This window comes from Tenrec ecaudatus, chromosome 4 (assembly GCF_050624435.1).
Source record: "Tenrec ecaudatus isolate mTenEca1 chromosome 4, mTenEca1.hap1, whole genome shotgun sequence".
In the NCBI taxonomy this organism is placed as follows: domain Eukaryota; kingdom Metazoa; phylum Chordata; class Mammalia; order Afrosoricida; family Tenrecidae; genus Tenrec; species Tenrec ecaudatus.
This window is the reverse complement of record NC_134533.1, coordinates 173,026,836-173,042,840: the sequence shown is the minus strand read 5'-3', so window position 1 is coordinate 173,042,840 and position 16,005 is coordinate 173,026,836. Positions and strand designations below refer to the sequence as shown.

The 16,005-nt window shown below is 38.4% G+C and overlaps 1 protein-coding gene across 11 annotated transcripts in view; it reads right to left on the bottom strand.

Moving 5' to 3' along the window:
* Positions 1 to 16,005, bottom strand: part of LRRFIP2 (LRR binding FLII interacting protein 2) — a 120,453-nt gene that overhangs the window by 83,877 nt on the left and 20,571 nt on the right. For all 11 annotated transcript variants that reach the window (XM_075547074.1, XM_075547065.1, XM_075547063.1 and 8 more), the window contains exon 2: positions 4,554 to 4,699. In XM_075547074.1, the coding sequence (XP_075403189.1) occupies positions 4,554 to 4,643 (90 nt within the window). In that variant the 5' untranslated portion in view covers positions 4,644 to 4,699. The remainder of the gene's footprint in view (positions 1 to 4,553; positions 4,700 to 16,005) is intronic.

The following is a 16,005-nucleotide window of genomic DNA, read 5'->3' as shown; positions in this document are numbered from 1 at the left end:
ACTTCATCAAAAGGGAAAAAAGATACATAAAGGCCTATCGTAGTGAAAAGACAACTACACAACAGGAAAATCAATGGGAAAAATATATGTCTGATAAAGGCTGAATATGCAGCACATATAAAGAATTCCAACTCAACAACAAAGGACAAATTAAAAATAGGTAAAGGTCTCCAATGGAAACATACAAAAGGCCCATTTCACTCCATCAAGTCTATTTTGACTCATAGTGACCCTACAGGACAGGGTAGAACAGCCTGTTTCCAAGACTGCAAATCCTATAGAAATAGAAAGCATCATCTTTCTTCCTGAGAGAAGCTGATAGATTTGAACTGCTGACCTTGTGGTTAGCAGCCCAACACACAATCCACTACACTACCAGAGCTCCTTTTAGTCATGGGGAAATACAAAAAAAAGCCACAAAGAGATATCATCTTACATGCACAACACTCATTGTTGTGTGCCAATGGGTTATCAGCCTCAAACCAAACCAAATTCATTGCCATCAAATTGATTCCGAATCACAGTGACCCTATATGACAGGGTAGACTGCTCCTGCGAGTTTCTGCGACCTTAACTCTTTATGAGAGTACAAAGGCCCATCTTTCTCCCACAGAGCAGCTGCTGGTGTCCAACTGCTGATCTTGCAGTTAGCAGCCCAACATGTAACCACTACTCTTATCAGGGCTCCTGGTCATCAGCCTAGGATGGTAGAAACAAACCAAGTGTTGGTGAGAATGTGGAGGAATTGCTGGTGGGAATGTAAAATGGTACAGCTACTAAAGGAAACATTCTGGCAGTTTCCCAAAAACACAGGACTACCAAATGGCCCAGTAATACCCAAGAGACTTGGAAGCTGGATTCAATTACAAAATTACTCACAGCAGCCTCAAATGTCCATCAGCAGATGAACAAACAAGATGTGACATTTACATGCAGTGAAACAGCCATTCAGTCATAAAAAGACATGGAAGTATGATACATGCAACATAAAAGGAATCCTGAAAACATGGTGAACAGTCAGATACAAAAGGACAGATACTGTATGATCCTACTTAAATGAACTATATAGAATAGGCAAATACATAAAGACTGCAGATTAGTTACTAGGAGGTGCAAAGAGGAAGAAATAGGAGTTATTGCTGAAGGAGAATGAATTTCTGTTGGAATAATGCGAAACTTTTTAAAGATGGATAGTGTAGATAGTGTTGCTGAAAGCACAACAGAATAAATACAAATAATGTCACCAAATTATACACTTAAAACGTGAAGATGCCCTTCCCAATTATCATGATCCCAATTCTACCTTGCAGACCTGGTTAGACCAGAGGATACACAGCGGTGCAGTAGGGATCTGGAAACACAGGGAATCTAGGACGGATGAACCCCTCAGGACCAGCGGTGAGAGTGGCGACACCGGGAGGGAAAGGGGTATAGAAAGGGAGAACCGATCTATGTGTAACCTCCTCTCTGGTAGATGGGCAATGGGAAGGTGTGTGAGGGGAGACACCAGGCAGTGTAAGATAAGATAAAATAACTATTTATAAACTATTAAGGGTTCAGGGAGAAAGGGGTAGCGGGGAGGGTGGGGGAGGGAAAAAAAGGAAAACGAGCTGATTCCAGGAACCCAAGTGGAAGGCGAATTTTGAGAATGACGAGGGCAACGAATGTATGAGTGCTTGACTCAATTGATGTATGTATGGATTGTGATAAGAGTTGTATGAGCCCCAATAAAAAGATTTGTTAAATTAAAAAAAAATAGTGAAGATGGCAAACGTTTTGGTATATATATTTTACCATATTAGAATTGAGGGAGAGAGGGAGGGAGAAGACTAACTAGTGTACACCCAAACACACCCAAATGCCTTTAAAAAAAGGGAATTCTCTAACTTTAAAGCTTCTGTCCTATGATAATGTAAAATTTAAAAGAGAAGTATCTTAAAAATTCGTAATTTGACAGAAATGCATTGAACTAGTCTGGTAGTCTGGAATTGCAAATTTACACTTATATTCCTAATATATTTAGAATCTAAGCAACTGAAATGAATAAAAAAGAAACATAGTATGTAATCTAGGCTTTCACAGATGATACTGTAATGTCAAGAAGTAAGAAATAGTGTAAAATTCTAGAAAATGAGACATTCAGGGACAATGACTAAAATTCAGGTAGCTAAGACTCAGAGTTCACTGTTTAACTCCGTTTATTCTTCAGGGACACTCATGCCAAAAGAACAGTGAACGGCAAAGTGAGAGACATAATATTTATTGTGTTGTCATGGTTCCCAAATTAACAAATAAAAAGTATTGCTCACTTCCTAGCAAGTTCCATTTGGTACAAAATCTTAGGTATCGTTTTTCTCAATTAGACCATACAGTGTAATTCTGTTTAACCACTTTTTTGTTTAAGATTCTGGCAGTAGAGAAATAGATACTTATATATTTCTGTGCATAAACACCCACATGTAGGCATAATAGATAAAAGCTAGGAATTTTAAACAATATCCTTCTGATGTCAAATAACTATCTTTCTTTGACTCACATCTTTTGATGGCAGAAATATTCTTTTGGAATGACAGAGGTATTTTAATGATTAAGACTTTGTTACTGAGGTTTGACAGGAAACAAGGGAAACTTTGGCTTTCAAATGGTCTATCTAACTAAATGGTCTAACTCTATCTATGAAATGTGAATTAAAATCTAAAAGAAATACTTTCTGAAAATAAAAGAAATTATTGTAACTCAAAAGAATGGTAAAGATTGTGACAGTCAATGTTATACCAAATATCCTGCAGACACACTGAGACAAAAATAAGTCCTCAGGCTCAAGGTATCTATCAATTGCCACTGAGTCAGCCTGGACTTATGGCAACCTTCTGGTTTAGAATAAAACTCAGCCCACAAAAGCCAAGGCTGTGATTTTTCTACGGTAGATCAGGCTGTCTTCTGAGGCGGCTGTGGGTAGGCATGCATTACCTTTCTGGTGGTAGCCAAGTGCTTAACCATTTGCACCACCCAGCAACTAGAGCTCACGGACCCTGAGGACACTCTAAGAGTTATGCTAGCCAATACCAAAACAGTGACCACAGGCTGGCCGTGGGTAGCACTGAGAGGTATGATGAGAGGAGTGTTGTCCCTATCACATTCCCCACGCTCCTTTGCATTAGTTCAGCTGGGTAAATGAGGGGCATATGGAGAAAAGTCCTACTTGATGGGACTTTGCTGAGTTCATGCACAAATACTGTTGGAAGGATTTAAATGCAAGCTTTGCTAGTTCCTAGCTGTGTCACCTTGGGGAAGTTACTTAACCTTTCTGGACAATGGTTTCCTCCATTGGTAAAATACAGGAATATTTATTAAAATAATATTCATTAAAGAATAATAAATAAAGCTTATCTCAGAATTTTGTGAGAATTAAAATGCATAAAAATTGAATACAACATTCAATAAATGTTGAAGGTTATAACCCACCCCATGTTTTAGAGGAAACATTACACCTAACAAAAGAGTTCAAACACTTAGTGATGGTGTAAAACGAGGCTGATTTTTTTCTCCTTACAGAAATGTTTGGAAGTAAATATTTGAGTAAATGATTTTTACAGTAACAACACAATTTTGTCATAACTTTTTGATGATATCTTTTATTTGCTTCAACACCCTCCTAAAGAATTTGACTTCTAATTTCAGAAGCTGAGCAGCTTAAAAGAGGAAACAAAATAAGACTGTGCAACATGTCAAAATCTGAGCTATATCAAGAGAAGATTGTGTAATGTGTAAAGAGGAAAAAGCAACAGTCCTAAATGTATGAATAACAAGAGAAAGTGATGAGGGACTACCTCTCACCCAAGGAAAATAATTCAATGAGGCTCTAAGCAGTTCTTATACCAGAATGCTTGATGGTGGTGTCTGCAACCGCAGACAGATCTGAAAGGAAGCTGGCCTCTCCCTCGGAAATCCCAGATGGGACTGGTCTTGAATGTCCAAAGTGCAACAGGAAAGGGGCCAGTGGTTCAATAGCTAGCGCTCCTTAGCCCTTTTTCTGATGTGCGAGCTGACTAAAACAAAAATTCTCCAGAGGCTGCCATTAATTAATAGAAATCAATGTAAAAGTCCCACAGGATATTTCAAAAATCAACAGCTAAGACACTGGACCTGAATAGACACTGGTCACAAATGTTATTAACAAATTCATAAAGCACCTGCTAGAACCATATAGCCCAATAAACTTTTCTAATAAATTATCATATTTCCACACTGTAATTATTCTAAATTTAACGCTGAAGATTAACTGTACATTTCAATACATTCATATAAGTACATGGAGCTCCAGTTGCCCATTGAATTAAAATGAAAAATTAATTCTAGATGAGCTGAATAGGTTTCTAAGTATAGCAATAATTTATACAGTAATCACAGTTTATTCCACGAACACTTTAGAGAAAGTTAGCTACACAATCATAACAAGCATTCTAAAACTAGTCTGATGAATGACTGTCTCTATCACTCTCACCCAGCATCTTTGTGCAACCCACTGTTGAGAGGAGGTTTTCCAGACACACCTCTCTGGCAATGGTACTCAGTGCTTCGTCTTCTGCAGAAAAGCGGTCTTTCAAAGGTGTTCGTTTCCTTCCAGAACCAGGAGTCCCCATCTTGACTTCTTGATGGTCTTCTAACTCTGAAACTTGATTTCACTTTGTTTTCAGTGCTGAAATAAACAGAAATAGATTTAGGACATTTCCCTTCATGGAGTTTCACTGCTTGTCTATACATTCACTTTTAATAAATAGAAATTATATTTCTCTTAAGAAAGATTAGTCACCAGATACGTTGCCCTACTACCACATTATTCCAATAAAGTTGAGAATGTTAAAATTTATACTAATCATTAAATCTTTTTATCATACTACTCCCAGAAACCTCTGAGAATGTGTTACATTAGCCTTGGCTATCAGCAGTAATCCTACTTAACCCTTTAAAAGTATACAGCTACTTCTAAAAATCTATTTCTGTTCCAGAGAGAAAAATATCTCAGAAAAGCCATTCAGTCTAAAGCTTTGTGAGACCAAGATCAATAGTATTTAATATGTTGCCTTAAAGTTACAAAAGTAACTTTGCTTCTAGTGTAATTTATGAAGAAAACCCAATAAATCATTACCACACATGGAGTGAAGAAATTAACAGCACCTAACAACAACAAAACATTGTCCATGCAACAAAAATCTGAATGTCTTTTATTGCCAGGGACTGTGGGAGGTGTCAAATATACAATGATTAAAATGATGTCGTTCAGTGATTAACAAAACATCTGTGTACATACTACAGAATAGATGGAGCTTGAAGACATGCTAATCAAAATAAGCCCATCTCAAAAGGATAAACTATTGAAATTGTATGCCCTCACACAAAGATAAGAAAAAGCAAATATACAGAGAGAGACCAAAATTGATTAGTGGTTACCTGGGCAGGAGGGTGGTAGGGTACAAAGGGAAGTTAGTAGTGATGGAAAAATTATATTGTTCAAGGGTAAAGTTGGGCAGCTTATTATTATAATTTTTGTTAAGTTGTACATCTGTAAAAAGCTGTATTTGCAAAGTATGATAGATATATTTATAACAACAACAAAAAGAATAACTGCTGAGGCTACTTATATACAACCAAACACCTCATGGGATCTGATTCCTGAGTTGGGAGGTTTAGGGACATGGTTTCATGGGGCATCCCAGCTTGTTGGCCGGACAAGTGAGTGGTGCTTCGTTTGTAACTCCTCGTTTGTTGCACAATGCCTGGCTATTAAAAGCCTGCAAGCAGCCTTCCAAGACAAGTAATTGGCAAAGCGTTGGGTTGCTAACCACAAGGTAGGTAAGTCAAAATGACCAGCCAGTTGCTCGATGGGAGAAAAAGGAAGCTTTCTACTGTGGTAAAGAGTTACAGTCTTGGAAACACATGAAGGCAGTCTATCCTGTCCTTTCAAATCGCTGTGAGTTAGAATTGACTCGGTAACAGTGAGTTTTTTTGGTAGTCACCTAGAACAACAATGCAAGGAGAGTGAGCAAATTGGGGAGGAGGGCATGGAACATGTGGCTAAGCGCCTCTATGAACAACTGGCTCCTCTGCCATGAGACCAGAGGAATTGATGACGCCCAGCTATTATGGCTGACCATTCTGATTGCTATTCCAGAGCGGTTCTACTCATCATATAGGGTAGTCATGAGTCAGAATGCACTTGATAGCCCCTAACAAAAGTAAGTTAGTACACCTGTGGCTCTCTAGTGTCACAGTACACTTATTCAACAGAGAGGGAGGGGGAAGGCCTCATCTGCCAGGATTAAGTAGCGAAGATGATGAAGACCATCTAATGCAAGGCTGGGGAACATCCAGGCTACAGGCCCTAAGACGGGGTACCAAAAAAAAACCCCAGAATTTTTCCCCCAAAACTATGGTATGTGTTTAAATATTTTTACAAAGCATCCATATCACCTTCAAAGTACTGTCCATTACACTTAATACATTTATCAAATCTATGACTCCATTCTCATAAACATTTTTCAAACTCATGTTTGATGGCTGACAGCACCTCCCTTGTTTGTTTTTCTTCACACCTCTTCTGCTTCATCATATTGCTGTCTTTTCATGTCCCTCTGCATTCACGGAAACAAAAAAGTCTCACTGAGGGAGGTCAGGTGAGTAACGTGCGTGGAGCAAGAGAAGCATGCTGGGGTTTTTTTTGCCAAAACTGGCACACTGAGATGGCTGTCCCCAGTCCCCTGTCTGCCACAAATAAGGCCTCTTTTTGGTCACACACTATTATGAAATCTTTCCAGAATCTCTAAATAGAAAGGTTGATTAACAGTCTGACCTGGTAGAATGAATTCAAAATGCACCATGAGTAGACATTCGCATCCTTTTGGGATGGATTTCCAGAACAAGGTTTGTCATCAATTGACATTTTACTTTTTTTGAAATGAGAAAACCACCCACTCCTACACTTGAGTTTTTCCCATAGCGCTGTTCTTGTAAGCTGTGTTCAACATCACAGCAGTTTCTGTGACATTTTTCCTGAGCAGAAAACAAAATTTCACAGCCGCACGCTGTTCTTTTTAATTGGCCATCAAAAAAAAAAAAAGAAAAGGTTAGAGCAAAAGTGCTTTTACAAAACAATTCACTGTGACCAGGCAACGGCACTGGGTAAACTAACTCAGAGCAAGTTGCTCTACGCTCGCCTAGCAGAAAAAATGCATGCTCCTCCCCATGCAATTCCAGTTTTTGGGGGAGTACCTATGAAATCAATACCTGCTAACATCACCTGCCTCACCAAAGAACAGTTCCAGCCATCAGTTTAGTGGTGAGTTAATTTAATGTTTGACCAGTATGGCTCAAGAACGTTGTTATAAATATCCAAATGGTCCTTGGCAGAAAAAAGATTCCGCACCCCTGAGCTAACAGTGTGTGTAAGTTTGAATCTCTCTCTCGTACACATCCACAAGTAGTACAGCTCATTTACCTAGACCAAAAACCAAACTCACTGCCATTTAATCAATTCTGACTCATAGAAACCCTAGAGGCAGGATAGAACTGCCCCTGTAATTTCTGAGACTATAACTTGTTAGGCAGAATGCCCATAAAGAGTTACAGTCTTGGAAATCACAATTCAAATAAATGTATTTGAATTATGGTGCTGGAGAATACTGTATATAGTCGAGGATAAGCCGACCTGAATATCCACCACGGCACCTAATTTTACCACAAAAACTGCATTACAAATATGCTGAAAAACTCAGCTTATCCTCGAGTATATATGGTAGTACCATACCATAAATACTGCTGAGAGGACAAACCGATCTGCTTGGAAGAAGTAAAGCCAGAGTGCTCCTTAGAGGCTAGGATGACAAGAGGTCATCTTACATACGGTGGAGAGAGACGTGCCTGGAGGACAACGCTGTTTGGTAAAGCAGAGCGGTGCAGCAAAGAGAGGACGGTTCTCAGGGAGATGAAGTGACACTGACGGCAACAATGGGTTCAGCATGGGAAGAAGTGTACGGGGGTGCAGGATTGGCAGGGTTTTGTTGTGTTGTGAGCTATGCTGTCAGCTATGGGTTGTAGCCTACTGGACAGCTACTACCAACTCATTACAGGAACAGAAAGCCAAATTACTGACCTTTCTGCTAGCAGCCCAACTCGTAACCACTCTGCCAGCAGGGCTTCTTCATTTAGCTAAATGCCCTTTATTAAGACTTTTATCTCCTACTTTTAGCAAAAAAAACTGGAGAAGTTTTATTGCAAGGTGAACCACAAACAGAATTCATGCAAATCTGTCCTAACAGAATTAGCTGTATTAGAACTATGAAAATTTTAACATCCTGGAACTTACTTGTCTAAGGTCAAATAACAGAACCATTCTACCAAGGCACTTTTTGAAAGACGCTATTTCCATTGAAAAGTCGAGGCACTCCCACATTATCTGACGCCATTTCTCACTCCCACAAAGCTAATCTACTATGCTTGTTAACCAAAATGAAGACTGATGATGCCTTATACTCGGCCATACAAAACATATCTGGACATGATAAGTAAGAAAGACTCATTTAAATGTAAGCTAGAAAATGTGACTGAAAGCAGCAGCTGATAAAGCCCAGCCAGAAAAATCCAGACAATTCCTCAAAGGCAGAGTTACAGGATTTTCCCCAGGGGTCTCCCGGCATCCTTATTCTTAGCATATTTTGAAGTTCATTTTCTTACTTGAAGGTAATGGTGTATACAAACACTAGCCACCGACCTGAGGAAAAAGCAGCATGCGATACGAAGTTTCTTTTCAGACTAAAGTGACAACTAGTACATTGTAACACTATCGCACAAAACTCGACCTTCGGCCAGCTTTCCAACGGCTTGCTGAAAGTCATTTCACAGAAGCAGAAGACAAAAACATACACATTTTCTAATTCCAGAACATAAAAATGTTAAGAAAAGACTTGGATGGTTATATAACAAAGGATTAACAGTAGTTTGGCTAGAAGCACAGGATTATGTATGCATTTTTTCTTCTTGGTTCTCAAAAATTTCAATAGTATTGGAAAATGGGAAATATACTAAAAAGCTTTTTTAAAATAATAAATAAAAGTTTGGTATCTCAAGACCACGGTTCAAAGAGTAAACTGGCTGTTTAAAAGAAAAAGAAGGAGAAACTGGCCCCCAAATGGGTAGCACTCAAATTAGGGACATGGTATGAGCTGAGTATATCTAAAGCTTCTGCAGGTGCCATTCTTTAGAATGCAGGTTTGTTTCTCCTCTCTCCTCAAACTCCATCCTCCTTCCTTCTCAACCAACTCTGCAGATCCCTTTTAACACATGCCAGGGTACTCCCAGGACACAGACGTACAAGAGAATTATCTTTTCTTAAAAACAGCCTCATGAAAATAATAATCTATAACTTATCAAGGGTTCATGAGGGAGGGCAGAGGAGGAAGGGGGGGGTGGGGGAAATGAGCTAATACCAAGGGCTCAAATAGAAAGAAAATGCTTTGATAATGATGATGGCAGCATATGTGCAAATGTGCTTGACACAATGGATGAATGTATGGTGATGAGATGTAAAAGCCCACCCCCCTCCAAATTAAAGTATTTAATAAACAATAGCTTCAAAACCATTCAGCAGGCTCCAGGCTAGCTACCTGAGAGAAAGAGGAGAGACATCTAGGATAAGCAGGAAATAAGACCAATGGTGCTTCTCATCACTGCCAACCCCACTGCCATCAAGTCATTTCTAACTCACAGCAGCAACCTTCTCTGGGGTCTCCATGGCTTTGTAAATCTTCCCTGCAGAAGAAAGTCATCTCTCTCCCATGGAGTAGGTTGGGGAGTTCTCATCACCAACCTTTCAATTAGTAGCCAGACGCTGAATGAATGTCCTACCTGGGTTGGTTTCTATAGAGGGTATACCTAGATGTTATATGACTGATTGTCCTGGTCCTGTCCTCTTTTCCAGTTGCAATGAAGTAGATAGATCACCACTGCCTACTTCGACCTTGTTCAAGGAACAACTAGTGCTTTTGAAAGATTATATAACTTGTACTCTATAAATGTGTGTCCTTACCAGTAATGAAGGTTTTCAGCTCCTAAGCAATCTACCTCTTAATAATCCCGCTAACAGAACATCCTGTATCCAAGATAAGGAACCCTACTGGTGTAGCAGATTATGCAAGGTCAGTGGTTGCAACCCACCAGCCACTCTGTAGGCAAAAGATGAGACTTGCTAACTCCCACAAAGATTTGCGGCTTCAGAAATTGTAGGGAACAATTTTATGATCCTCTAATAAGATTGCCAAAATCAGAATCAACTCAATGGCAGTGTGTGTTTCTAACTGAGATATGGAAAAATCTTAAAAGAAGTAAAATTCTTAGCATTGGCAATGGAAAACTGTTTTTCTTTCAAAACAAAACAAAATGTAGATTCAAAAAAGAACAAGGCAACTTTACATATATATTTTGTTTTTGCTTCTAATGGACTGTCTTTCTGTTTCTATACCCAGGAGGTTTCCTCAAGAACACTTTCCTGCCTTGTAATCTCTTCTACTTTCCTTCGTGGTATTGGCCAATTAAAAAGCTACAGGATTACATCACTGCTTACATTTTTGCCAGCTAATGTCAAGTTGATTTTTTCCAGATGGTTTTGTCATTTTGTCTGTCTTCTAAAGGGAAAGAAAGGAAGTCCTTAAGGATGTTATGGAATATAAGCCTTTCAAAATAGAGACATTAATTAGGCTTTCTCTTCTCCAATTAATTTCTCATATATGTCCAAAAAGCAGGCATTTTGCCATGCTAAAAATGGTGTTTCAGCCAAGATATTGTTCACTTTCGTGAAAAGACTGTGTAATGTCATATCAGCATGTCACATTCTAAATATAGGGTACTTAGTGCTTGTTTGGATTCTGATAAAGGCAGGTCTCATACCCTAATACTGCATCATGGAGAACTCAGACTATGGTCATGGTAGATCTTATAATGGTAGATGCCATTACAGTTCGTGCTAGTCTACACAAAACCATTCAGTAGTTATTCATAAGTGAATCTCAGTATTTGGAGTGATACCAGGACTACAGACTTAGTATAAATGGAGCTGTTGTCACAAGACAAAATTTTAAATGACAGCATTTTAGTTCAACTGAGTCTGTAAATGTGCTTTTCACTTCCTAAACCTTATTTTCTTCATCTATAGGGTAGAAATATTAACTATTCTACCTAACATGGGTAATGGGAGCCTCAGATGAGTTGATAGCAGTAATAGTAACTTAATAATAAACTTTAAACTAAAAAAAAAACTACACAAAACCATTCCTATCAAGTCAATTCAGACTTGTGGCGACCCTACATGTTACAGCTTAGAACTGAGCGCCACAGGGTTTTCTTGGCTGTAATCTTTAGATAAGTGATTGCCGGGTTCTCCTTTGGCCATCTTGCTGGGTAGATCTCAACCACTCACCTTCTCATGAATAAACAAGCACAAATAGTTCACATGACCCAACTGAACAATCTACAAAGCACTCTATAAATGTTGAAAGTGTCCTGAATTAATAAAATGTTTACATGTTCAGCTTATGAAATTTACTAAAGGACAAGACTTGCCTTTCTTTACAATATCACATTTTTAATTATGTAAATAAAAATATTCTGAAGGTATTTCCTCCATTGTGCATTGTGTGATATTACCCAAGCAAAGAATTCTTGCTGAAGCAAGAAAATATCTGGGGGAAAAATAAAAAATGTCTTAGACTATAATTATTTTACTGTGTAACATATTTACAAAATAAAAGCAAAACTTTTTAAACATTTTATTATTAGCGCTTATAGATGTTGTAACTATTCATAATTCAGTTAGATCAAGCATAATTGTACAATAGCTGCCTCCATCAGTTTCAGAACATTTTCTTTCTTCTTGCACTCCTTGATATCAATCAGCTCCCCTTTCTCCCCTCCCTCTCCTGCCCTATCCCCAAGGAACACTTGCTATTGTGTTATACATTATTGCTGTTGTTTTCCGTGTCTTACACCATCAATATATTGTTCACCGACAATTCTGTTGTTTGTTCCCCTCAAGAGGGATTATAAATGCATCATTATCATCAGCTCCCCCTCCCTGCCCCCTCCCCTCTCCCCCCCTCTCTTCCCATACCCTCAGGGAATCATTACTCCTTACTGTTTCTGAAGGGGTATCTATATTGGAAAAGCAAAACGTTTAAAAGTAAGCATTTTAAACTACCTTTTCCTTTCAAAGTCTTGAAAACCCAAATCAATAAAGGGGGGGGGGGGAGCACACTGCCATCAAGCTGATTCTGAATCATAGCAACTAAAGAGCAGCGGTTCTCAACCTGTGGGTTGCGACCCCTTTGGGAGTTAAACTATCCTTTCACAGGGGTCGCCCGATTCATAACAGTAGCAAATTGACAGTTATGAAGTAGCAATGAAAATAATTTTATGGTTGGGGGTTACCACAACATGAGGAACTGTATTAAATGGTCTTGGCATTAGGAAGGTTGAGAACCAATGATCTAAAATACAACTGCACCAGTGAGTTTCTGAGACTATAAATCTTTATAGGAGTAGAAAGCCTGATTTATCTCCTTCAGAATGGCTAGTGGTTTCAAACTACTGACTTTGAGGTTAGCAGCCCAATGCATGACCCACTATGTCACCATGGTTCATTTAGGGTGTGTGGCCTGATTCACAGGTGCCAGGCTCCTTAACAAAAGACAATTGAGTTAGAAGCAAACAGAAGCAGAGATGATTGTTCTATGTAAATTTTACTGGGAAAAAAACCCTGTAAACAAATAACGAACTCTAGAAAACGATATGCAATTTAAAATACTGAGCAATATTTAAAATATACTGTTACCTGCAACTTACTTTGTGAGATGAAATGATGGATAAATAGAGAGATAGGTGGGAGATAAAGTATTAAAAAACAAAACACTGCCATCAAATAGCAAGTCAGACAGGGTAAAGCAGTCCCTTTGGTTTTCCAAGACTTTCTTCCACAGAGCAACTAGGGATTTCCACCAGGGCTTCTCTAAGATAAAGTATAGGGCAAAGTTATGTGGAATCCAGGAGATACATTCAAGAGTCTCCATAGTATAACTCTTAACTTTCCTATTTCTTTAAATTTTTATATAATAAAGTCTTGTGGAGGGAATAACGGATAGGAAAAGGTGGACAATTAGGTGATTAAAAGGCAAAAGAACTGGAAGTCATAATTTTAAAAAATCTTGTTTTAAGAAAGAAAAGAAACTAAGTAATTACAACAAGAACTATCAAGAGTGGTAACTGCATTAAAATAAAGAATATGGGAAATGGAAAGAATGGCCAAAATTTCTGGGCTGAAGGAAAAGGGGAGTAGGTGTGAATACAAATGAGACTTCAATCCTGCAGACATCTTGATGAGACCATTACCTAAAATGCTTTTAAAAATCCATATAAAAAATGAAAGGTCCAGACAGTGAGGCAAAGTTCAATTTAAAAAGAAAATTCCAAGCAAAACTGGAAGGCTTAGTAGAACAAGGAAAGGTAGATGATGAACAAACTGAATCTCAGCAGAATGGGAGAATTTATACTGGTTAAGTTCGATTATATTTTATAAAGTTAAGTGTCTTATAATTGCTAAGTGAGAACATGTATAATTATTCCTCATTCATTCCACATTCAATTGTTCAAAGAATTACAAGAGGGGAAAAATTGTGTCATCTCATATTTTGAATAAATTCTATTCTAAAAAATGCAATACAAAAATTTTTCCACTTCCCTTCTTCATAAAATAATATATCAGTGGTTACAATTCCTTTCTTGTAATCCTGTTATTCTGTAGAGGAATTTTATTAGGTTGTATGTTCAACATGTTTCTTGTACTACTATTTCATCAACTGTACAGAACCCGAATTAGGAAGATGTGTGTGTGTGTGTGTGTATTCCTGCTTATAACTGCACATACTCAGCCACTCACTCACACCTGCACCCTCCCCCACCCATCATTTCCCCTAAATAGTGCACTTTCTAGACCCATTCAAATAGCTTTCTATCCCAATGTCTTTTAAAAGATCTCAGCAATAGAAGGACATACATTCAGAGGATTAAAGGGATAGAGGAAATTACATATTGTGGAATACAGGTTGGCCTTAAAAGTGTGAAATGAAGTAGGAACTGGAAAAGAACAGAAATACTTGGGTAAACAGTATAAGCCCAGGTAGCAAAGAACAAGGATAAAACCAAAAGCAAATAAATAAATGGGAGAGTGTGATTTTAAAGACCACAACTAATATGAAATTAGCTTTATAATGTGGAAATTTTTAGTTAAAAAGGTATAATATACCTTCATTTTTCCTTTTATCAACTAGTAATTACTGTAAATTTATAAGGTACTATTTGCACAATACTTTTAAGCACAGGAATACTGAGTAAAAATGAAAATGGTAAAGAAGGGATCAGAGGTAAGGTGCGTGAACTACAAACACTTCTATTAATGACACTTTCTTGATAGTGTCGTTTTAAGTACAAATTTTTTTAATTTTGAGGAAGTTCAACAGATCTATTTTTCCTTGTATTTCTTCTTTGGTGGCAAATGGAATAAACCACTGGATGAAAGAGAGATCTACTAAACAGCGGACGCATGTTAACACGTGTGATGGGATAGGCAATGACCAGCATGGCAAAGTAGCACAATGTGACCCAGGCCCATGAAGACACTCAGAGGAGCACACGAGAAAAGGGCAATATTGCTAACGACTATTCCATGTAAAAGTTTGTAACAACAGTAACAACCTATAATCTGGGAGTGACTGCATAGATTGATATGCCTACATGAAGGGCTTCAAAAAGTTCAGAGAACTATTCCATTGTCTTCTCATTCCATTTTCCATAAGCTCTTGAAGCCCTCTCATAGATGTGGGAGAATATATGAGAGTCCACACATATACATGCAAGACTATATATATTCTTTTAGAATCCACTGTGATCTAGCCAGTTCTGACTCATAATGACCCCACAGGACAGGGTAGAACTGTCCCCTATGGTATCTGAGGCTGTAAATCTTTACAAGCACAGCCTCATTTTTCATCCTCAGAACTGTCAGGTTCCAAGTGTTGACTTTGCAGTTAGCCGCCCAACATGTAACTCACTCTGCCGTCGGGCTCCTCTATGCAGGGATGGTGTTTATACATAACTGTACGTGCTGCATTAGTAACTACATAGAAAATAATATGAGTTCATAATAGGCACAGTTATGAAAGTAAATCAAAATGGGACTGAGTAACTGAGCATAAAGACTAACGACCATAACCTCAGGGGACATTTAGGTCAGTTGGCATAACAGAACTCATAGATAATGTTCTACACAAAAGTTTAGCGAGCAGCATTTGGGGTCTGAAAAGCTTGCATGAGGCCATCTAAAACACAACCCTTAATCTTTTCCCATTTAGAGCTAAGGAGAGTAAAAAAGGGGAAAAGTAATCCAAAAGACTAATGTGCTACATAAACCAGATGGTACCTGGCTACCATTACCAACCACTCTGACAGGAATACAATCAAGGTTCCTAGTCAAAATAGAAGAAAAAATGTAAAATAAAAGTCAAATCCGTAAGAAAGACCAAATTTAATAAGACTGATAGAGACTGGAGAAACTCTGCGGGCATTTTCCTAAGATACCCTTTCACCTGGAAGTGAAGCCACCCTAAGAGGCCATCTGTCCGCCACACTAAAGAAGGAACTACAGAGAGTCACACTCCTGAGGAAGGGGCTCCTTAAAACCATCAACTAACAAGACTAAACATGCACTACTTGCCTAAAAGCAAATATGGGAAGGCAAGGAGGAGCAAGAAAATTCAAGGGCGGGGGGGGGGGGGTAGCGAAACAGGGTAGAAATGAGAATGCTTATGCATTGCAAGGATGGCAACCAATGTCACAGAGCAATTTATTATGAATTGATGTGAAAGCAAGTTGCACTGTAAACTTTCACCTAAAGCACAATAAAATGTT